General features: G+C 38.6%; 1 protein-coding gene across 2 annotated transcripts in view; it reads right to left on the bottom strand.

Moving 5' to 3' along the window:
• CLIC6 (chloride intracellular channel 6) overlaps positions 1 to 25,157 on the bottom strand; it is an 87,046-nt gene extending 61,889 nt beyond the window's left edge. Inside the window, exons 1-2 of one of the 2 annotated variants that reach the window (XM_036744820.1) lie at positions 23,726 to 23,750; positions 14,241 to 14,252 (exon numbers count right to left, since the gene is read on the bottom strand). Coding sequence is in view for 1 of the 2 variants with exons in the window: in XM_036744819.1 (XP_036600714.1) it covers positions 23,730 to 25,157 (1,428 nt within the window). In the remaining variant the exon portion in view is untranslated. Of the gene's footprint in view, positions 1 to 14,240; positions 14,253 to 23,725 lie in introns of both variants that reach the window. The other variant, XM_036744819.1, reaches the window with a different exon arrangement.

Here is a 25,157-nt window from a genome sequence, read left to right as displayed (position 1 = left end):
GGTTGTGGCTGGGAGAGGGGCAGGGAAGAGACCTACTAGGAGTATAGCAATGTTGATTCTCCCATCATGTTATTGCACTCTTTGTATTCCCAGAAAAAAAGGGGAAAGTGAGACTTAGCTGGAGTGAGTGCAATTTTCTAATTCTATTAGCAACTGTACCTCCACAACACAAGTAAGAAGAAATTCATCCAGTGTATATAGCGAGGTCAAACTCACCTATTCCTCCAGAACACATAGATAGCTGCTTCCCAAATACAAAAACAGAAAACTTTGTCTAGACTCTCTTTAATCCTCATAACATTTTGACTTCAGGCTAAGTATAATCATTTCTCTTTAGAAATGGGGAAAAGAAGGATGGATGGATGGAAGGAAGGAAGGAAGGAAGGAAAGAAGGAAGGAAGGAAGGAAGAGGAAGAAAAGGAGAAAATAATATAACATTAAACAGCCAAGCAACAGAATCCTGAGATTTTTGTCCTTTTGCCTGCCTTCTGGCATATTCTATTCCCTTACCATAAACAAAAGCATTAAGGGAGAAAATGACAAATATGATTCCTTAGCATGTTGTGCCATCTTTATTATCAATGTTTGCTATAATTAGATAAAATATAATTTATACCTGCCCTAATATGAATACATGCTCAGTGCTTTGAACAATTAGTTTTCTTTTTTAGCGGATGAATAAGTAAATGAGGCATTGCTAGGCAGTATAAATAATGTATGAAACTTTAAATGATCACACCGTCCAAACATCATTCTTCAAATGACAGAAATAGTGACTGTTAAGCTAATTCAAAATGTTGGCATGAAAGAATCAGAGAGAGAGAGAGAGAGAGTTCAGCAAGAGAAAAAGTGAGAGAGACAGAGAATAACAAATACAATATTAAAAGAAGAAAAAAGTTTAAAATACAAGAAAATAAATGGTAAAACTTAAAATGAACAAAGCAAAGAAGTGCCGACACAATTAAAAAAATAATATAGGATAACTGAATAAGCTTGAATACCAGAAGCACCAAGAAAAATAAGGGTATCACATACTATATTACCAGAGACATCTTCAAATAGACAAATGACACATTCAAAGAAAGTAAATAAAAATAAACTATGCTAAGAAAATGACATAACCAAGTAAAAGAAGAGCTCAAAGAGAGTATAAAATCAGATGAAAAATCAAGTGAAATAGTGCATTAAAAAGTGAAAGTGAGGAAGAAAATGACTATGTATAATACAACGGAAAAACTTTAAAAATCCAAAGAAGGAACAAGCAGAAAACTTGCCACTATAAATATCAGATTCCATGAAATGCTAAGAATCTGAAAATACAGGTTAAAAAGAAAAATCATTGAATTGTTAAAATTATTGAAAAATACACAGTCCTGAGTAAAATACCCAGAACATAGATCATGATACAGCAACCTCGGGATTACCAATATGCCAGAAAATGGGGAAAAAAGAGTAGACAGTTTATTTCAAATTATCAAATCTGTTTTCCAGAACTGGTAAAAATCTATGATTCACCCATTTTGGAAAGCAATCTGGAATTATGTTCCAAGAGTTATTAAAATACCTATACCTTTGAGACATAATAAAAGAACATTATGTACAGTAACAGCAATATTGTTTTAAGAATGACTTTGAGCAAGTAAGTTATTTTGTCTATTATAAATACCCAAATTAACTATAAAGGACATATGAAGGAAGACACTATCTGCATCCAGAGGAAGAACTGATAAAGAGAAGTATGTATAGAATAATTTTACATATGTGTGTATGTTTATTTGTGCTCCATCTCCAGGGTGGGGGAGGGGGGAAGAAAAAAAATTACCTGATAATTTTGTTGTATATTTTAAAGGAATAGCAAATTGTGCATGGTAGAGTTGCAGTTTCATATACAATCATCTTTTTTATTGTACTATGCTATGGAAATGTTGATTTTATTCCATAATTTAAAAATAAAATTTTAAATTTAAAAAATGTTTCAAAGTCACCAATAGAAAAAACATCTATGAAAGAATCCACAAGGAAGAACTCAAGTTAACATTTATTATATGCTACAAGGACAAGGAAAGATTATTACAAGTTTCCAGAAGTGAAGAAATTACTCACCAAGAAACAAATATTAACACCACAGAAAAGGAGGACAAAGGGAGGTTTGGGGACATTGGAGTACAAGATCTGTAACATTAAAAGGCATATGACATGAATGCAGAATTATCTATCCAGCAAAACGTCATATATTCTATAAAGACAAGATGGATCCTGGAGAAGCAGGTAGACTTGACAAGATTTTGAAACAGTTCCATGCCCATCAAGTCTTTCAGCAACAAGCATGCTACCCAGTCAAAAACATGTTTTGAAAGTATTTAAGATAAAATAAAATATCTGTTAACAAAATATAAGAGCTCACAGTATTTTGCACTGCCTGTCATGGAAGGCTTCAGAAAGATGAATGTGGGGGGGAAGGGGGAAAATCCAAAAGAGGTTAGGACAATAGGGGACAGGGTAATTTTAAAGTGATAAGAGGGAAATTCAACTTAAAAGCACAAGAGGGCATGGGTTTAAATACTGCCTCTGTCTACTCTTGGGCAAGTTAGCTAAATTCTCTGGGCCTCAGTTTCCTCATATTTAAAATAAGAATGTTGAACAAAATGTCCCTGGTGTCTCTGCCAGCTCTAGATCTCTTATCTTACCATCCTGTGAGACTGATGCAGCAGAGGACTTAGCAGAGGAATTGTGTTTAAAATTGCTCCATTAAATTTGGGCTAATAATATATTGCATATGTAATTTGGCACAGCTAGGTGACGCCATAGTGCATAGTGCTGGGACTGGAGTCAGGAAGACTCATCTTTCTGAGTTCAAATCTGGCCTCAGACACATCTGTGTGGACCTAGGCAAGTCACTTAACCTTGTTTGCCTCGGTTTCCTCATCTATAAAATGAGGTGGAGAAAGAAATGGCAAATCATTCCAGTATCTTTGCCAAGGAAATCCCAAATGGGGTCACAGAGTTGGACAGAACTGAAAATGACTGAATAATGAAATAGATCATTTTATTTATGTATTATGTACATACACATACTGGCCAATAAAAAAAGCCCAGTCCTTATGACCAAGTGCTCAATCTGATGCAATCTCTGATGTGGCCTTTGGAGCACCTACAGGTATTCAGTGACTGTTTCCAGCGCATTTACCTCTGGTGAGAAAAGGCTTTTCTACTGGTTTCTGAGTCAGTACTAAGAATGCTTACAAAAGGCTCCAACATCTCAACCTTGTTTTCTTTTCTACCTGGCTACATTGGAGTAAGGAAAAAACAAGCAGATGGAGAATAGATAGATAGATAGATATAGAGACAGACAGACAGACAGACAGATAGATAGATGATAGATAGATAGATAGATAGATATAGATGGATGGATAGATGAATGGATAGATAAATAGTCCAGATAATATTGAATAGACAGCCCACAAGGTGCATCCATGAGCATACATCTGCCTTGGATGGGAACTTAGAACTGAACAAGGAGAAGAAAGTAGACTAAATGGTTTTTTATAGCTCCAAGATTCTCTTTAAACAAAAGCCCATCTTTTTTAACAACAGTCTTCCCATGATTCTGTATGTCTACAAGTCCTGGAATATCACAATGTCAAAAGGTTATAGGATGCCCAAACCAATGGAAAGTACATAGTGGGAGTGAATAAGCTACAATATATTTTAATAGTGAAAACTGCACAAGGTAAACAATGTAAAGGATATAATCATGAAAATGTGTGAAAGTAAAATGAAGTGGATAGACCATTTAGAAATATCAAGGGAAAACCAGTAGACAGACCACCTGCACCAAAGGAATCCAAGTAAAACTGCCCAGATATCCTGGAATCAGAGGGCAAAATAGGCATTGAAAAAAATCCACCAATCACCTTGGGAAAGAGATCCCAAAAGATAAATTGTCAAAGGATATTAACAGGCTGTTTTCAAAAGAAGAAATCAGAACTATCAGCACCCACAAAACAAACAAACAAGCATGCTCCAAATCACTAATAAGTAGAGAAATGCAAATTAAAGGAACTCTGCAGTTGCTGCTGTTCCTGCACATCTTCTGTGGCTGCCCTTGTGCCACCATTCTGCGGCAACAAGAAACAGAACTGGACTATTTTACAGACTATAACCCAATAAAAATAAAATCAGAGAACACAGACCCAAATGGAGACATGGCAATGAGTAGGTCAGAGAGCAAAGCATAGAAACAATTAAAATTATGTGAAAGAAAACAATAAAGAAACAATATACCCAAATTTCTGGGATTCAGCCAAAGTAGTCCTCAAAGGAAAAATGATACTCCTAAAAATATACAAACATACAAAATAGAAAAACAAAGGATGAGTGAAGTGAAGATACTTTTTTAAAAATTAGAAAGCCAACATGAACAAGACCAAAATAAGAAGAAAAGAAAGGATATTGAAGGGTGTAAAGGCAATCAGTGAATGGGAAGATCTTCCCTACCCATTTGAGTAGACTTCGGGGGTGGGGCTCTCAGGGTCCTGGGGGGAGTGGCTAGGACTGGAGCCAATGGTAGGCGCTTGAGTTCTGGTCCACGTGATGACATGAAGCCTGTGGTGGGAGGAGCTTGCTGAATGGTTGCAGCAGAGCTAAGAGACAGTTGGTGAGGCAGTTGGTGAGAGCAGTTAAGAGCTGAAGGAGAGAGGAAGCAGTCAGCTAGCTGGAACACAGCTTGGAGATTGCGGCAGAAGCAGTGGAAGCAGCGGCGATGGTGGCAGGGGTTACAAAAAAAGCAGGACTGACCCTTGTAGAGACCAGAAAGTGCTGAGCAGGGGCTTGAGGCCAGTGGGTGGTCTTCTTGCTGGGGGGCCATGGCATTTGGGTGGGGGGGAAGCACCAGTATGGCTTGGCTTGCTGCCCTAATGTTTTTCTGTGGCCTCCTGGGCACTATTGTGAGAGGGGAATACTGGTTTTGGAAGGTTCTTGCCAGAATGTCGAACTGGGGACACTGGTCCGTGGGTCTGCTACTTTTGAGTTTTAATAAATGCTTTAACTCCTCTGCCTTCTACTTAGAGAATTCTTTATATCCTGCGATTCTGGACCATTCAGGCATATTCATGGTTATCTTTGAAGTCATGAATTCTGCCTTAATGATATAAAGCGGGGCAGAGCCAAGATGACAGTTGGAAAACAGGGAATGGCTTAAGCTTTCCCCCAAATCCCTCCAAACACCTATAAAAAATTGCTCAGAACAAATTCTAGAGCTACAGAAATGTAATATTAATTAAGTTGGGACATTTTTATTGCTTTAGAATGCTAAATTAATTGTCTTTGATTGAGTCTTACTAGGTGCTAAACCCCAGGCCCATGCCCTTTTACTACTAGGTGCAAAGCCCCAGGCTGGTTAGCAAACTAGTTCTCTAGTTTGAGAGAGGTGGGAAGCCCCCAGGGCCCTAAAGGGAGTTGGTAAGACCAGAGCCAATAGTAAGCACCTAAGTTCTGATCGCTCAGATGATGTTTGATGACATCTAAACTCCGCGTAAAAAGGGATAACAGAGTTGCTTGCTTGAGGCTCTTACTCCTGGAGGAGTGTTGGCATAGGACTCTGGGCAGCTGCTCTAAGAGCCTCCCGGCTCATCAATCTAGGTGTTGATGGTTTCTTGGTAACTATGAATTGTGATCTGGCCTGTTTATGTTGTGTATGTTTGTAACTTGTTTGTATTTGCTCTGAAGTTTAGTTTGCTGGTTTTTCCTCCTGAACTAAGTGAGTTTATATGTATATGTTGAATTAAAGTGAGATTGTTAACCCCTTAACATTGCTTTCCTTAGTAAAACAGATCAAAAGAAACTGTGCTGGCAGCTCTTGTTGTTGGGCTTCTGTTGGGCTTTCACCTCCACAACAGCTGCTAGATGAATTGTTGCTACAAGAACCCACAAAATAACAGAAGGAAGCAGGTCTCCAGTCCAGGTTGGCCTGGATGGTTGCTGGGAACGGTCTAGCGCATGGTACTGGGAGCAGAGCTCAGCCTAGTGTGAGCCATGCCAAGACAGACCAGGCACAGAGTAGATTGGGTGGAGAAAGCTTCAGGGCCATGAATGACTGAGCTGTAGCAGTTACTAGACTTCTCAACCCACAAACACCAAAGCAGGTCAGTGGAAAAACTCCCTGGGGCTGGAGGAGGTGGTGGCAGCAGTAGCAGGAAGCTCCATCAACTGCTTCCAGAGCTCTAGAGGCAGCTGCTTCGGGAGCCCCTGGCCCACAGGGTGGGAGGAATCAAGCAGCAGATCAGAGCAGGAGTGCAGGAAGTGCTTTGCTGGTGCAGAGGCAGGGTTCCCTTGCTTTGCCCAGCTTGGGTCTGGGCCACAGTGCTGGTTGGCAGTTCTTGGGGGAGGAGGAGTGCTGGTGTGGCAGAGCTTATGGCGACTGTACAGAGGGAGTCCTCCTGATAGCTACAAGGCAGAAAGGAGTTCTTTCACTCACAGACCACAGCACAGGCCAGGAAAGGAATATCATACGACCTCAGAACAGTAGTAACTTTGAAAACAGCAGTGTAAGGCCTCTAAAGCTTGGGTCAAAGCACACTCCACTCTGAAAGCAGTCATGCCCTGACAAAAAGTTCAAGGATCAAGTAGGAGGCTGGGAACATGAGCAAGAAGCGTAAAAGGACTCAGACTATAGAATCTTTTTTTGGCAACAAAGAAGATCAAAACATACAGCCAGATGAAGTCAACAAAGTCAAAGAGCCTACATCAAAAGCCTCCAAGAAAAATATAAATTGGTCTCAGGCTATGGAAGAGCTCAGAAAGGATTTGGAAAAGCAAGTTAGAGAAGTAGAAGAAAAATTGGGAAGAGAAATCAGAGTAATGCAAGAAAATCATGAAACACAAGTGAATGACTTGTTAAAGGAGACCCCAAGAATATTGAAGAAAATAACACCTTAAAAACAGACTAACCCAAATGGCAAAAGAGCTCCAAAAAGCCAATGAGGAAAAGAATGCCTGAAAAGGCAGAACAGCCAAATGGAAAAGGAGGTTCAAAACACCACTGAAGAAAATACTACCTTAAAAATTAGAATAGAGCAAGTGGAAGCTAGTGACTTTATGAGAAATCAAGAAATTATAAAACAGAGCCAAAAGTATGAAAAAATGGAAGACAATGTGAAATATCTCATTGAAAAAACCACTGACCTGGAAAATAGATTCAGGAGAGATAATTTTAAAATTATTGGACTACCTGAAAGCCATGATCAAAAAAAAGAGCCTAGACATCATCTTTCAAGAAATTATCAAGGAAAACTGCCCTGATATTCTAGAACCAGAGGGTAAAATAGAAATTGAAAGAATCCACTGATCACTTCTTGAAAAAGATCCCGGAAAAGAAAACTCCTGGGAATATTGTAGCTAAATTCCAGAGTTCCCAGGTCAAGGAGAAAATATTGCAAGCAGCCAGAAAGAAACAACTCAAGTATTGTAGAAACACAATCAGGACAACACAAGATCTAGCGGCTTCTGCATTAAGGGCTCAAAGGTCTTGGAATATGATATTCCATAGATCAAAGGAGCTAGGATTGAAATCAAGAATCACCTGTCCAGCAAAACTGAGTATAATACTCCAGGGCAAAATATGGATTTTCAAAACAATAGAGGATTTTCAAGCTTTCTCAATGAAAAGACCAGAGGTGAATAGAAAATTTGGCTTTCAAATATGAAGAATCAAGAGAAGCATGAGAAGGTAAACAGGAAAGAGAAATCATAAGGGACTTACTAAAGTTGACCTGTTTTGTTTATATTCTTACATGGAAAGATGATGTTTGCAACTCATGAAACCTTTCTCAGTATTAGGGTAGTTGAAGGGGGTGAGTTGAATATGAAGAGATGATATCTAAAAAATAAAATAAAATTAAGGGATGAGAGAGGAATATATTGGGAGGAGAAAGGGAGAGATAGAATGGGGTAAATTATCTCACATAAAAGTGGCAAGAAAAAGCAGTTCTATTGGTAGGGAAGGGGGGCAGGTGAAAAAGAGTGAGTGAATCTTGCTCTCATCAGATTTGACTTAAGGATGGAGTAACATACACACTCAACTGGGTATCTTACTGTACAGGAAAGTAGGGGGGAAGGGGATAAGAGAGGGGGGATGATAGAAGGGAGGGCAGATCGGGGGAGGAGGTAGTCAAAAGCAAACGCTGTTGAAAAGGGACAAGGTCAAGGGAGAAATTTGAATAAAGGGGGACAGGATAGGATGGAGGGAAATGTAGTTAGTCTTTCACAACATGACTATTATGGAAGTCTTTTGCATAATGATACATGTGTGGCCTATGTTGAATTGCTTGTCTTCTCAAAGAGGGTGGGTGGGGAGGGAAGAAGGGAAAGAATTTGGAACTCACAGTTCTAAAAGCAAATGCTCAAAAAAAAAGTTGTTTTTACATGCAACTGGGAAATAAGATATACAGGCAATCAGGTATAGAAATCTATCTTGCCCTATAAGAAAGTAAGGGGATAAGGGAGGGGGAGTGGGGTGACATAAGGGAGGGCAGACTGGGGAAAAGGGCAATCAGAATATCTGCCATCTTGGAGTGGTGGTGGAGGGTAGAAATGGGAAGAAAATTTGTAACTCAAAATCTTGTGGAAATCAATGTTGAAAACTAAAAATATTGGGGCAACTAGGTGGCACAGTTGTAGAGCACCAGCCCTGGAGTCAGGGAGATCTGAGTTCAAATCCGGCCTCAGACACTTGACACACTTCCTAGCTGTGTGACCTTGGGCAAGTCACTTAACCCCAATTGCCTTGCCTTCCCCCTTCCAAAAAAAAATGAAAACTAAAAATATTAAATAATAAAAAGAGGGAAAAAAGGATATTGAAAATTAGAAGTTATAAGGTAAACTAGAAATCCAAAAGCCTACAGAAATTATAAACATAACTAAAATCTGGTTCTTTGAAAAGACTAACAAAACTGATAAACTTTTAGCCAATAGGATTAAAATGAAGAGGTCAGAAAAATCTAATCAACAAACTAGTAAAGGATGAAATAACAAGACGAGAAAAAATCAAAGGAATTGTCAGAACCTACTATGCAAGTATATGCTAACAAAACTAGGTACACAAAAGAAATGGAGGAATATTTTTTAAAAATATGATATGTTCCAACTACCAAAAGAACAGGGCAGCTAAGCATAGCAATGGATAGATCACCAGGCCTGGAGACAGGAAGACCTGAGTTCAAATCTGACCTCAGATATTTGCTATCTGTGTGACCCCGGCCAAGTCATTTAACCCTGCTTGTCTCGGTTTCCTCATCTGTAAAATGAGCTGGAGAAGGAAAACAACAAATATTCCAATATTTTTGCCAAGAAAACTCCAAATGGGGTCACAAAATCAGACACTACAGAACAATGACAATAAGAAGAACACATCAAGTTCTTCAGTAATTCAATCTTAGAAAAGGAAATAGGACTAACTGCAAGGTAACTAACAAGAAAAATATTCCTGGTCCTGATAGATTCACAAGAAAATTTTATCAAATTTTAAAAGAAAAATTAGTACAGTTGTCATACAAATTATTCGCAAAAGAGCAAGAAAGTACTCTACCAGACTCTTTTATGAGACAAATACAGTCCTAGCACATAAACCAGAGAATGATAAAAACAAAGAGAACTATAGTCTAAGATCATTCATTAATATCCATTTGAAAATTTAAAATAAACTCAAGACAAACTACATCAGTTCACCTAAGAAATCATTCATTATGACCATGTTAGGTTTATACTAGAATGTAAGGCTGTCTCAACGTAAGTTAATCAATATAATTAATCATAATAAAAACAAAAGGTAAGGTTCAAATGGATATGTGAACTAGATAGAAAAAATCAATCATAAACAAATTAGAAAAGCAAGAAATTACCTATCAAACCAATGGATAGGAGAAGAACCAATAGCCAAACGAAGGTTAGAAAGGATCACAGAAGATAAAATGGATAATTCTATTTCCAAAAAAATTAAAATGTTTTACATGAACAAATCCAATATAGTAAATATTGAATGGAAACAGTTAACTGGGACAAAAATCTTTGCTAGAGAGTTCCACTCAATGAGCTCCTGACCAGACTCCCCTTCCCATGTATGAAAATATAGAATAATTTATAACTTTAAAATTTCTCAAAAAATCCCAGGAATTTCAATTTCTTATTCCCAAATCCTGAAGCTTAATATCCATTGGGAATTTGAAAACACTAGCTCAGGCTATCGATAGCCACATGAAAAAATACTCCAAGTCACTAATAATTTGTCATTTAGTCATTTTCAGTCATGCCTAACTTTTCATTAACCTTTTTGGGGTTTTCTTGGCAAAGATACTGGAAAGGTTTGTTATTTCCTTCTCCAGCACTGATAATTAGAGCATTGCACATTAAAGATATTCTGAGGTTCTATCTCATACTAATCATATTGGCAAAGATTGCCCCAAAAAAAGAAAAAAGAAATTTTCAACTATTCAAATATTGAAGGGGTTACAGGAAAACAGGTACATTGATGCACTATTGTTGAAGCTATGGATAGGCTCGATGATTCTGGAAAGCTATTTGGAATTATCCACAAAAAGTAACTAACAGTGAATGCCCTTTGACCTAGCTATATGACTGCTAAGTTTATACTCGAAAGAAATCAAAGAAAGAAGAAAATGTCCTATATGTACACAAATATTTATAGCAGCTATTTTTATGGTGGCAAAAAAACTCTGAAAACTAAAAGGATACCCATTAATTGGGGAATGTCTCAACAAATTCTGATGTATGAAGGTAATAGAATACTAAGTTGTTGTAATAAGGAAAAAGATCATTTAACAAAACCATGGAAAGACTTGTATGAATTGAGGTGGAGTGAACTAAACAGAACCAGAAAAACAACTTATACTTGAATTGATAATTAATTTATGAAGTTATGAAATAGAGGAAGGCACTCCCAATTCTTTAGGTACTTGCCAGGAAATACCACAATTGGCAGCCGGAATCAGGGAGGCAGTCGCACTTTAAAAATGCACAAAGAGAAGCTATGAAAAGTGGTACAAAAGCAAGTGGCAGTATCGAAAGAATGAGGGAATGAAATGGTGAAGGAAATTAGCTTGAGGAAGAGGATGGGGAGGAGGCCAGGCAGAAATCAATGATAAAGAAATAAGTGGGGATCTGAGAATATTGTCATGATGCATAAGTACTAACCATCTCCTGCCCTCTCACATCCACCACCCCACGTATAACACAGTAGATAGATAGATAGAGAGATAGATAGAGAGATAGATAGATTTATATATGTGTGTGTGTATGTGTATGCATGTATATATGCATGTGTATGTGTATATAGGTGTATATGTGTATATATACATATACATATATACATATATGTTATATTCCCATGAATGTATTTCAATAATTATATACAATATATATAGTTAATGAAGCATATAAATGAGAATAATCTATGGCACAGCAGGGTCTGAGATGCCCTTAAAATAACTGTCAAAAATCCGTCTAGTTAACTCTGCTGTTAAATGTCTTGATACAAAGAGGGGTACACTCAAGTCAACTGAAGTAAATCACTGAACTGAGGAAACAGGACACTTATTTAAGACCCAGATCTGCTACTAACTAGCTGTGTAAGCTTCCCCAAATCACTCTACCCCTTCGGCCTTGTTTCCTCAACTGAAAAATGAGCAAGTAGGGTCATTGGCCAAGAGCTGGAAGTGACCTCAGAGACCATCTAGTTGGAACCCGTCATCTCTAAGCTCCCTCCAAGTCCTAACATTCTATGTTTCTATGATCATTTGCTCGGCTGTATTAAATTATACATTTTACATTTACAGTTTATATGTTATGCATTTATATATTAATACATTTGCTGTATGAATTATCCTGTCAAAACAGAAGTGTTGTGGTCACCCATTCTGATAAACTTCCCAGCACTCCTATACAAAAGCATTTTTAAGTTCTTACTATGTTTAGAGCCTTATGCAAACTCAAAGACAAAACAAACAAAGCAGTTTACCCTCACCTCTATCAAGTTTCATGGGCAACTAGGTGGATCAGTGGATAAAGTGCTGGGCCTGGAGTCAGGAAGATTCATCTTCTTGACAAATCTGGCCTCATACATTTACTAGGTGTGTGACCCTGGGCAAGTCACTTAAACCTCTTTGCCTCCATTTCCTCATCTGTAAAATGAGCTGGAGAAGGAAATGGCAAAACCACTCCAGTATCTGTGCCAAGAAAACCCCAAATGGGGTCATGAAGAGTCAGGCACGACAACAAAATCAAATATCATATATAGGCCTGGATGGAGATTTAGAAATACCTAGAAAATAGGGAAGGAATGAGCAAGAAGTGCATAGGGAAGCTTTCTTCTGTGCTCTGACACTTCGAGATGTTCTAGGAAAATGGATTTTGGTTTTATAAAACAAATTGAAGAATATATAAATTGAAGAAACATTGATTTAGAGTTGGAAGAGACTTTAGAGATAATCTATTCTAATCCCTTCATTTTATAGATGAGAAAACTGAGACCCAGAGAGCTTAACCAAGTTAATAGAGATTCAAAGGACTGATCTGGGATCTGAACTCACATCCTCTTGACTCCAAATCTAGTGTTCTTTCCACTCTATTTCAATACCTCTCATGTTCTACTTTTACATTCACTGAACAGATTTATAAGGAATTTTTCATCACAAGTGGAACTTGGTCTTTAAAGATTATCAGAAAGCAAATGCTGAGTTGTTTTTTGCTTAGAAATGGGAAAAATGAAATTACAAAATGAATATTCCTTGGTTACATCATTGCCCATTTTCCTTTAAATCTTACAGTTTATATAACATTGCAAAAATGAATGCTTTTTTCCCAAACCCTCTGGAAACCAAAAGGCAGCACCAGAAAATGTGCCACCACATGCTCTCTCTTGCTACAATGAAAAGCAACAGGGAACCCAGCTACAATTGGTTTATTCATAGACAGCCTGTGTGGCAATAAGCACACAGACGTGATTGTTTTTAGAATAATTGTGCACTGCAAAATGTCAATGTTTGTTCAAATGCTATACCACTCTTGGGCAATTACTAGGGTTGAGAAATTGAAAGCAACGAGCTGTGTTTTAAAAGTAGTTTACCTATTCAACACATTCCTGCAAATATCTCCTGGAACATATTAAGGTGAGTTTGGGCTCTTTTTCCCATTCCTAACTTGAAATATTTTCAAATCACCATTATATCTCTGGCAGGCTTGATGTCTTCTAAAATGAAAGTACTAAAGTTTAAAATTGGTCTTCCAATTGCTCTGTCTAAGAATTTGTCACATTAAGAATCTAAGTCAATATAAGAAGCATTCAGCAGAAATGAATAAAAAGTTTTAAAAGTTTGAAGGAGAAAACTTCTCCTAATTATAATTTACATTAAATTAATTTCTAAAATATCAAATCATTAACCTTATTAACTCTCAGTTTTAAATTCTGCTTTTGGAAGACTTACTTGATTCCAAATGTGTTTGAGACTCTCCTTCATATGACTTCTTTACAACCCTATTTTACATTACTCTCCTTAACAAACAACATTCCAGCCACAATAGTTGTGATCCTCACTGCTCCTCAATGTAATGTTAAGCAGGGTAAGACTTTTTTAAAACTGTTTTCTCTTTGAGAATGCTAAAGTAATCAAGAGCCTGTCTAGCTAGGTGTGATGCCCCAGGACCACACCCTTTTGCAGATTAGGTATGAAGCCTTCAGGCCCTAAGAAGGATATATATATTTGGAGGTTAGCATTTTGCTCTGGGGCTCTCACTCACTGGAAGAGTGTTGTGGGATTTGACAAGATGGAGACTATGGGCAGCCGTTGTTAAGAGCCCCCCAGCCTCAAAAAAAAAACCCGGATGTTGGTACTTTTCTGGTAACTATGTATTGCTATGGATAGCCTGGTTTGTGTTATTTGCTCTGTTTATATGATGTATGTTTGTAATTTCTGTTTTTATCCTCTCTGAAGGTCAGGGTTCTGGCTTTTCCCCCTGAGCTAAGTGAATGATATATGCATGTTTGATTAAAGTGAGATTGCTAACCCCTTAAAACTGCTTTCCTTAGAAAAGCAGATCAAAGAATCTCTGCCAGCAGCCCTTCTGTGTGCCTCTTGTTGCTCGTCTTGCTGGGTCTTACACCCTAACAAGAGCTGCTAGCCACATTGTTGCTACATTCAATCTGCCCACATCATCCCCACCCCCACCCTCACAGGCAGCAATCTCTGTTCATATCTCCCTCCTGGAATTCTTAAATTCCCTTAAGACTCAGTTGAAACTCTGCTTCTTCTTTGAAGCTTCCCCTAATCCACAGAGTGCTTAGTGCTCTCTCTTCACTTCAAAATAGTTTATAGTTACTTCTGTAGTTCTATTTTGTATCCCATCTTCTCCTCTAACAATATATACCAACTGTAGAGATTGTTTTGTTTCTGTCTGTCTCCCCATCACCAGCACATTACCACAAACATAGAAGGTGATAAGTAAATCTTTGTTCAATGAATGGGAGTTTACATTCTGGGGGTATGGTAGTAACTTTGTTGTTCAGTCCTTCAGTTGTGTTTGACTCCTTGTGAACCCAGGGAGTTTTCCCGGCAAAGATCCTGGAGTGGTTTGCCATTTCTTTTTCCAGTGTATCCCCATTTTACAAATGAAGAACTGAGGCAAAAAGGGGTTAAGTGACTTGTACAGGGTTACCCAACTAGTAAGTGTCTGAGGCTGGATTTGAACTCAGATCTGCCTAAGGTCTGGTGCTCTATCTATTGCATCACCTAGCTGCTCTGTTATAATTATTACGTGCTTCAAATCAAGTCTGTCATACTCAGCTTTTAATTTGAGATAGTTTTAAAAAGTCATCTAAGACGATATTCTTCAATAAACTCGAAGTTTAAATGTAGAAAGTAAAAAAAAAATGCAAAAAGCAAAAAAAAATGTAAAAACTTAAATGTAAAAATATATACATATATTTTATATATACATATGCTACTTTTATACATTTATACATATATTTTACATATATACATATATACAAAAATGTACAAGTAAAATGTACAAGTAAAATTTAAAATTTAAAAAATGTAAAGGTAAAATATTTTTCCAAGTGTTTGTGTGTAGCAACATGATGATAAAGATGTATTAAACCTCCCATTCCTTCCTGTAGACTTCATGCTCACTTAACACATGTCAGATTGATGTGGCCCAGAAACAGTTATGGTCTGTGGCATACTCAGGGCCAAGCTACCTTTATTGATTCTATAGAAATTCTTCCATCTGATAAGCTATACTAGGTGTCTTCATACAAAAAAGAAAATAGGGGCAGCTAGGTGGCGCAGTGAGTAGAGCAGTGGCCCTGGAGGCAGGAGGACCTGAGTTCAAATCCAGCCTCAGACACTTGACACATGTACTAGCTGTGTGACCTGGGGCCAGTCACTTAACCCCAATTGCCCTGCCAAAAACACAAACAAAATAAATAAATGCATAGATAAATAAAACAAAAGAGAAAATACAATCATCTTAGTATGTATAAATTACCCTACTGGAAATGATAATGGCAGGGTTCTAGACATAAGTCTGACCCTACAGAGTTGTGTGACTTCAGGCAAGTTACCTCCTTTTTCTGGACCTAAAGTGAAAGAATTAGCAAGACATGAGGACCATAAGAACAGCAAGAGAAGAGATATTAAACCCTACCTATGAGGGAACAATAAGTTATTTCAGACCTTTAGTCTGAATTCGAAAGGCAGGACAGTATAGTGGAGCCAGGGCCTGAGTTCAAGTTCTGCCTTTGACACAAGTTGGCCATGTTACCCAGTGCAAGTCATTTAACTTTTCAGAGTGTGGTGCAACTTTCAAAGATAAGTAGTAGAGAATACTCTAACCTACTTTGAGAGAGGGATTTTCCTCATCTGCAAAGTTCCTATCCCAACGAAATCACAGTCACTATTCCCTATCCCAATATTAAAACTTTGGCCTAGAGAATCAGATGTAGAAATTATACACTGATTTACTGGTTAAATATCAATGAGAGAATGGTGGTGGTAGCTGTAAGTTGGAGATGAATCATGATAATAATAACCATCTTAAGTTCCATTCATCCCTGTTGAGATCTAGATCGGACCTTCTTAAACTTTTTCCACTCATGACCCCTTTTCCAGTTTCCTTAGCACTGGCATTGTGTGGCCCGAGGGCATGTACAGTGCAAAGTGCTCATGTTTTGTATTCAGAACCAAGGCTGCAGTGAAGCTGCATGATCAAGCACTGCCACAAACCCTTCTGATTCATTATGCGTTTGATTTTCAATTAATTATTGGTCAGTGTGCATTCAGAAACCTTTTGCTGTTGCCAAATCTTTCATGACCCCATGTGGGGTCAGGACCCGCAGTCTAATAAGCGCTGAATTCTAGACAACACACAGGTTCAGAAATCAAGGACCAAGTACTGAACAGGGAGGAAGACATTGAACCCTAGAGTCTGGAAATTCTACTTGACTGTTTTCTCCACCATTCATTTGACCCAGACCAAGTCCATTGGTTCTCTCTTACCTTTCCAGCTACTGAAGGAGAATAGGAGAAATAACTTCAATTTGTGTTCCATTCATGCATTTCATTTGTGAACAACCATTTTTTTTTCTTGGCCAGAGTCAGGGAGAAGTGGTCAGGCAATTGTAGGTACTGGTAAACATTAAGTATTAGCACTATTTTGTTAGAGAGACTCTATATATATCTATAAAGGCTTCACTCTAAAAATAGATTAGGCAAGAGTCAGTCTTGGCTATTTTATTGGTTCTGCTGCAAGAAGGCAGAACACCAAGATTTCTGATGAAGCTGATAACACGAAAGTTTATAGCATCATAGTTTTAGAACTTAAAGGTTGCTGAATCACACCCAGTCATTTTACAAATAAGGAAACTGAGACTCAGAAAGAATGACTCATCTCTAGTTTTTGCCTTCAGTTTCTCAATCCCAATAACTAGAAAGTGTCAAAGGTGAATAAAACTGCACAAGAAGACAACCAGAAGTGGGATGGAGCTTAGAACAAAAGATAGAAAACATAACTCTGAAAAATGGAATGAAGCAAATAAAATTCAATTCGATAACAACAAATAGGAGAATAAATTCAAAAGAGTGAAGAAATAGAAAAGTGTGTAAGGTATCTACTATCAAAATTAATTGACCTGGAAAACAAGTAGAGGAGAAATAATTTAAGAATCATTGGACAACCTGAAAACCATGAACAAATGAAAAACTTGTATATAAGATTTTAAGAAATCAATTAGAACCAGGTGGAAAATTACAAAAAGAAAGTACTACCTAAGAACTAGGTGTTATTGTCCGTCCTCAGCATCTGACATAGATGTAGGCATGAATTCGATGGGATCAATGCTATTTAAGAACTGAACTAAGTTTTAAACCTGCTCCACACAGAGACTGAGGTCATCTAGAAGACAGTAGATGCCTGAGATGTTTGGAGAAAGATGTATTTGCTATTGTCTTTGAAGTAAATAATCATTGTAAAAGCTAGTTTATTTTAGATTGAATGGAGCACTAAAAATGGGAAGGAATTTGGTCATGAAGCCTCAAGACAATGGCAGCAGAGAAAAGAAGCACCCCAACCCCTTAGGGTACCCCCTCTTGGAAACTTGAGAGGCTGATGTAGAAACTTCCTCTGGGAAAGTGAGCCAGCGTGTACTTGATACATAGACAGTATCTAGGAGTATACCAAAGCACTCTCAGGGCTTAGATCAATAGAACCATAAAATACTGTTACAGAAATAAAGATTCAAATAACCAGACTGACATCAACCAATCAATCAAAAAGAATTTATTAAGCATTTACTATGTGCCAGGCATAGGGCAGCTAGGTGGCACAGGGGATAGAATGCTGATCCTGGAGTCAAGAAGACCCGAGTTCAAACCTGGCCTCAGACATTTACTAGCTGTGTGACCCTGAGCAAGTCACTTAACCTTGTTTGCCTCAGTTTCCTCATCTGTAAAATGAGCTGGAGAAGGAAATAGCAAACTGTTCTAGTATCTTTGCCAAGAAAACCAAAAAAAGGGGATCACCAAGAGTCAGACACAGTTGAAACACTCAAACAACAACAAGTGCCAAGTGTTGTGCTAGGTACTGGTGATACAAAGCAAAAGCAAAAACAGTTACTACCCTCAAGGAGCTTATATTCCAATGGGGAAACATTTTTGTAAATAAGTATATATAAGATTAGGGTGGCTAGATGGCACAGTGGATAGAGTGCCAGGCCTGTCAGGAAGATTCATCTTCCTGAGTTCAAATCTGGTCTCAGACACTTTCTAGCTGTATGACCTCAAGTGAAAAATGACTCAACAACAATAATAACATATATAAGATAGATATAAGTGGCCAGCTCAGGGTCACAGAGCTAGTAAGTATCTAAGGCCAGATTTGAACTCATGAAGATGAGTGGTCCTGACTCCAGGCCTGGTACTCCATCCACTGTGCACCAACCATAATATACTCTTTCTCATTCATGTTCAGTCTTTTCCTCTCTAGTGGCTACTTCCCATCAGCCTACAAACGTGCTCACATCTCCTTAATCCAAACCTAAAACTTCCCAGCTATATGGGTCCATCCCTCAAAACCCCTTCACCATTAAATTTCTTGAAAAAAAAAAAAACCTCATTTATAACTAATGCTTCCACTTCCTTATTACCTTTTCTGTTCTTAACCCTTTGTAATCTGACTTTCATCCCAGTTTTTCTAATGCATTTCTAAAATGCAGATAAACTATTTCCTTAATTGCCAATCTAGTAACCCTATCAAACAAGGAAATTGAGTAATCCTCTATGACCTGTTTTTGATGATTGTGCCTCCACTGCAGCACTTAAATCCATTCTGTTTCTCAACTTTATTCTTTCATCACTTGAACACACAGGTACTCATTACCACTTTATAGTATTATTTTAATACATTTTTAAAAATCCACATTTTTATTGATATTGGGTTTTTGTTGCACACAAAATTGCATATCTGTGATGTATAACTTGCTATTCTTTTTAAAACATATAATAAAATTATCATATAAATTTCTTTTTTCTTTTTTTCCCCTTTCCCTTTCCCTGCCCTAGAGATGGCTACCATTAGACACAAATAAGTGCAACCAGTGTCTCTGACAAAGGCCTCATCTCTAAAATATATGGGGAACTGAGTCAAATTTATGAGAATACAAGTCATTCCCCAATTGAAAAATGGTCAAAGGATATGAACAAGCAATTTTCAGAGGAAGAAATTAAAGATATCTATAGTCATATGAAAAAATACTCTAAATCTCTATTGATTAGAGAAATGCAAATCAAAACAACTCTTAGATACTACATCTCTCCTGTCAGATTGGCTAACATGTCAAAACAGGAAAATGATAAGTGCTGGAGAAGATGTGGGAAAATTGGAACACTGTTGCATTGTTGGTGGAGCTGTGAACTGATCCAACCATTCTGGAGAGCAATTTGGAATTATGCCCAAATAGCCCTACAGCCCAAAGGGCTATAAAAATTGGCATACCCTCTGACCCAGTAATACCACTTCTAGGGCTATAGCCCTAGAAGTGGTATTAGAAGAGATCATACAAGAGGGAAAAGGACTCGTATGTACAAAAATATTTATAGCAGCTCTTTTTGTGGTTGCAAAGAATTGGAAATCAAGGGGATGCCCATCAATTGGGGAATGGCTAAACAAATTGTGGTATATGAATGTAATGGGAAACTATTGTGTTATAAGAAATGAGGAGCAGATGGGCTTCGTAAGAACCTGGAGAAACTTATATGATCTGATCATGAGTGAAGGGAGCAGAACCAGGAGAACATTGTACGCAACTGCAGACACACTGCTTCTGTGATGACTAACATTGATAGACTTGGCTTTTCTCAACAATGCAAGGTACTAAGACAGTTGTCCCAAAAGACTCATAATGGAAAAGATTATCCACATCCAGATAAAGAATTAGGCAGTCTGAATACAGATTGAAGCATACTATTTGCTTCTTCTTTTTTAAATTTTACTTTATTTTAGGTTTTGTTTTATCTTTCTCATGATTCATTTCATTGGTCATAATTCTTCTTTACAACCTGATTATTGGGAAAATAAGTTTAATGTGAAGGTATATGTAGAACCTATATAACAGATCACATGCCATCTTGGAGCGGGGGAAGGGGGAGGAGAGGTGGGGAAGAAAATTTGGAACTCAAAAACTTGTGGAACTGAGTGTTGTAAACTAAAAATAAAATAAACAATATATATCTTTTTTAAAAGTTTGTAATAGCATGGCCAATAAAAAAGACAAAAGGAACTCTCATAAGAAAGCTGAAGCATTTTAAAAGGTATTAACCCACTGCTTGACCGCAAAGGAAAAATATATTGCTTATGTATTGTGTCTGTTGTTGTTTGTTAACTGCTTATTGCCATCACTTCTGCTTGCCTAAAGATATAGGGCATCTGTGGCATCCTCTGTGGACGTGTTGATCCTGGTAATCAAAACAATCTGATTCCAAAGAGCACTGGATCCAAAAAAGAAACCTAGAAAAAATGTTATATCTGGCAAGGAATTCTGTATGGAGTTTAAAGCAAGGGCTGTTTGTTTTTAATTTGGTATCATTACAAAGAAGACATACGATTTTGAGTTTTGTTGTGTTTAAAATGGCATTAATAGTGCAGGAAGAAGTTTTAAAAACTCAATAGTTTAATGAGAGACAAGCTTCGAGTGACCTTCAAAGTTTGCTTTAGTTAGAGACCTGCTTGAAAAATGTGTTTAGGGATTTGTTTCCTTTAAAAACAATGAATTTTTTAAATCCACCTTTTTTTGGATAAGTTATTTGTTTATTAATGCCCTTCGGGCTGCATTTTTCTGTACAAACAAATCAGCTATACTACTTCCCAGTAAAACTTGAGAAACTAATTATTTCTTTTCTTGCCCCAGAAAAGGGGATAATTAAGTGCCTAAGGGGATTTTTTTTCAAAGCAAGATTTTTTTTTATCCCCACAAATCCAATAAAGTTATTGGTAGCTGAGCAGCTAAAAATTCCCTCACAGTGTTTGAAAAGGTTGCCTTGCATATTTTAAACTCCACATGACAAAAATCCACAATAATATTTTAAAGGTCATAAGTGGGGTAACACAATCAGGTTTCAAGAGACCACAATAAGTCTGGATTTTAAAGGTTTGGAATTTCCTTTAAAAATCATCAATCAGAAATATTCTCTACCACATTTTGTTCTCATTAATGGAAAGGGGGCATTAAAGTAGCATTTCTGACACCTAGACAAAAAAAATGGCAGGGTACAGCTAGGTGGTGCAAATGGATAGAGTGTCAGGCCTGAAGTCAGAAAGATTCATCTTCATGAGTTCAAACCTGGCCTCAAACACTTACTAGCTGTGTGACCCTGGGCAAGTCACTTAACCCTCTTTGCCTCAGTTCCTCATCTGTAAAATCAGCTGGAGAAGGAAATAGCAAGCCACTCTAGTATCTTTGCCAAACAAGCCCCAAATGGGGTCATGAAGAGTCAGACATGACTGAAATGACTGAACAAGAACAACAAAAATTAGTTAATTCAGCATCCCATAACCCAAGGGAGTATAATAGTCTAGAGCTGGAGGCAGGAATTAAGAGTCCTCTATACTAGCCTTAGCTCTGTTCATGATTTGGCATGGGCAAGTTTTAAGCTTTTTTTGCATTTACTCAGTTGTCAAATGGAACTAACACCTGCTCTTCCTATTCATGGGGATCTCATAAGGAATAAAACATGAAAAAAGGATTTTGACAAAGATAGTTCTGAGGTTTTGAACTGAATGCCTAAGACAGTGGTTAGTGCTATGGTTGGAATAGGAAACTGGGGAAGGGAGAAAGAGGAGAATAGTTTTAAGAGGCTTATTTTTAGTATATGTCAGGACATTTGCATAAAATGTATTATAAGTGGTGGAGAAGTATTGGAGTGGAACACAAGTGACAGGTCAAAGCTAAAGAAATAGAAAACAGTTAACAGTATAAAGGCAATAGTGGAAGCTATACAGCAGGATTCATTTGTGAAGGGGAAGAATGTGGGAAGAGAAAACCAGAGGTAATGATTGAACTCTTAGAAATATTAACAAATAGGGTGGAAAGAGGTACCAACAAAGAAAAGATAGTCAGGAAAGTAGGAGCAGAGAAGAGGGAAATGGGAAAAAGGCAATTTCATGGAAGCCAGAGTTTCAAAAAGGAGGAAAGAATAAGTAATGTCAAATGCTATAGAGAAGTCACAGAAAATATAGACTCAGAAAAATAAAAGTTGGATTTGTCACGGTCACTGGTGACCTTGAAATAAGCAGTTGGGGGGGGAGGGGAGGAATGTTGTGGGGTTTTTTTTAATCAACCCAGGAGAAGATTAAGAAAGTAGAACCTAAGTCTATCAGCAAAGTGCCAAAGGAGAACAAACATTGGTCCTATCTATTTTTTGGAGGTACTGGAAGTGAGGTTCCTAAATCTATCAGTCAAGATGGTAAAATGAAATAGTTGTTAATCTCTGTAGACTAGTACATATTGGAGGATATAGACAACCTCCTACCAGTCTTGAAGCTATATCCTTAGATTTATTTTGAAAACATCCTACACAAGCTAGTGGCCATCTCTCTTTGAAAAGAGATTATTTCCTTTAAGTGAAGAAATGGTGATTGCCTTTTTTTCCACATTTCCCTTTCCATCAAGGAATTCTGAGATTTACTCTAAATTATATAAAGAAGTTTCACATTCTCATTTTTTACTTTAGGTATCTGTTTATATTTGAGTTCACTAGCTTCTAGAACTCTGTCAATAACTTCTTAAAGGATTATGACGCAATATGTAAAGCACATTCTTAGTCTTATTATAGCCTTCTGTCCTAGTCATCCAGAACTTATTAACAAGGAAGCCATATTAAGTGACTGAGTATTGTTTTTTTAAATACCTCCTACAACTTCAAATTTAAAAGTAAAACTTTACAGCTATCCTAAACAAGGTAAGAACTTCTTAGTATGTGAAATGAATTTGAAGTTTTAACATACAAAGAAAGGAATTTTTAATCACCATAGAGTACTACTACTTTATATATTCCTTTTTTCTGTATGTGGCATGATATTAAAAGTACACTTTTTCATTATAAATATTCTTTATTTATTCTACTAGAAATGGGATCTTCATGATATTTTTGGAGACTGAAAACATAGATTATCTCTTTAATCGCTGAAATTTGAAGTACTGTGATTAACTTTTCACTTCACCTGCTTCCTGATTATCCCTATCCGTGACATTTTCACATCTTTAATCCTGTTGGCAGAAACTACTTAGCACTACTCTGACCCCAGTAGCGGTTGTTTAGCAGCTAGTTTGCCGATAAATGGGAGGTGGGGTGGAGGAGGAAGAAGGTGGGGGGAGAGGAGAAAGAAGAGAAGGAAGGTAAATGGGAGAAGGATTTTTTTTAATAGTCGACTAGAAGAGCAAGTCATTATTTTCAGGACAAAGGACAGTGGAAAGTTTAATGCACTTGCATAATTACCCCTAATTTCGACTTTCTTCCCTGGAAACCCAAGAGCTTATAGGGTACGAAGGGGGAAGCCCGCTCTGGCCAACCTCTTCTCGAATGTGAGAAGCCCACACTCACAGAGGGGAAGGGTTAAGGGACTGAAGAGTGGGATGTAAGGTGGAGAGAGACCAGAGAAGCGGGACTTACCTTAACGAAGAGGGAAATGTCGTGTTCATTCCCCGGGGCCAGCGCGGGGGCTGAGACGCTCTCTCCTGAAGCCTCCTCCTCCGATGTTTCTCCTTCCTCTCTCGCGCCGTTCAGCCCTTCCCCTAGTTTATTTGTCTGGGCTTCAGCAAGGACACCTTCAGAGCTAGTCTCCGACAGGTGGTTGCTCAGCTCTGCTTCTAAGTTTCTTTCGGGAGTAGCCTCCTCATTTTCCTCCTCCTTCTGTGGGCTCCCACCAAAGTTCTCTTCCTCGCCCTGGACCACGACTTCTACGTCAGGATTCTCCTTACCCCAATTTTCTCTTCCCTCTTCCAGGGCTCCTTCTTGGACATCCTTCTTGGCACCTGGGCTGGCACATTCCACCTGCACTGCTTCTCTAGGATCCCCTCCAGCGGCGGAATCCTTTACACCTTCCTGGCCCCCGCTTTCCTCCTCGACCAGCCCTTCTGCAGCTTCAACTTCCACGCTCTCGGGGTAACGTGCGCTTTGAAGAGCTTCATTTTCCTGCTCATCATCTATCAAACTGCCCGGGTCAGGGCTTTCCTCAAGGCTCTGTTGCTCCTCCACTTCCCCCTTCTGCTGCCCGGCCGTTGTACCTTCCAGCTCCGTTTGGTGTACCGGACTGTTTTCTTCTCTATAGCTCTCACCATTTTCAGAATTTATACCTTCTAGTCCTTTTGCCCTCCCTCTTTGGAGGTCCTCTACTTCCATCCCCGCTCCCGGCTCTGCTAGCTCTCCCTGGGGTTGTAACAGCTTCACGCCTCCCCGCACGGTGTCCTGGGAAGCTGCTCCTGCGGCTGCGGTAGTTACTACTGCTGCTTCACCCCCAGCGCTGTGCTCCGCCCCTACCTCTGCCTCTGTCTCCGGGTCTCCCGGGTCCTGGGCTCCTTTGGCTGCTACCTGGCTCTCCTCTCGCCTTTGGCGCTCAGTGCTGCTGCTGTCCTCCGGCTCGCATCTCCTTTCCTGGCAGATGGCCTCTACTTGTGTATCGTCCAGTACTTCACTCCTCTCTTCCTTTTCCTCCTTTTGCTGTTCTCTTTGCACCTCCACGTTCCCAAGGGATTCCCTTATTTTGTCCTCGTGTTTTTTCTGTGTATCCTCCTCCCAGTCACTTTGCGTCAGGGTTTTACTCTCTTCTGCTTCCTTCTGGTCTACTTGGCCAATTGTCGTTCCTGCTTCCTCCCTCACCTCCTCGGGAGTCTCGACTGGGGCAATTGCTCCCGCCCCGTCTCCGCTAGCATCTTCTTCACAAGGCCGCTTTTCCTCACTGAACTTCACCTCCGTCTCCTGCTCCTCTTTCGCCCCAGTAGCAGGCCCCAGTTCTCCGATTCCCTTATCCAACATTGCTAGGGGGTCAGCATTCTCCTTGGGGGCTAGGCCTCTTACCGCAGGTTCAGTAGCCTCTGTCAT

Source organism: Trichosurus vulpecula, chromosome 2 (genome assembly GCF_011100635.1).
Source record: "Trichosurus vulpecula isolate mTriVul1 chromosome 2, mTriVul1.pri, whole genome shotgun sequence".
Lineage (NCBI taxonomy): Eukaryota > Metazoa > Chordata > Mammalia > Diprotodontia > Phalangeridae > Trichosurus > Trichosurus vulpecula.
The sequence above is the reverse complement of the archived record's forward strand: the minus strand, read 5'-3'. Positions and strand labels throughout refer to the sequence as shown.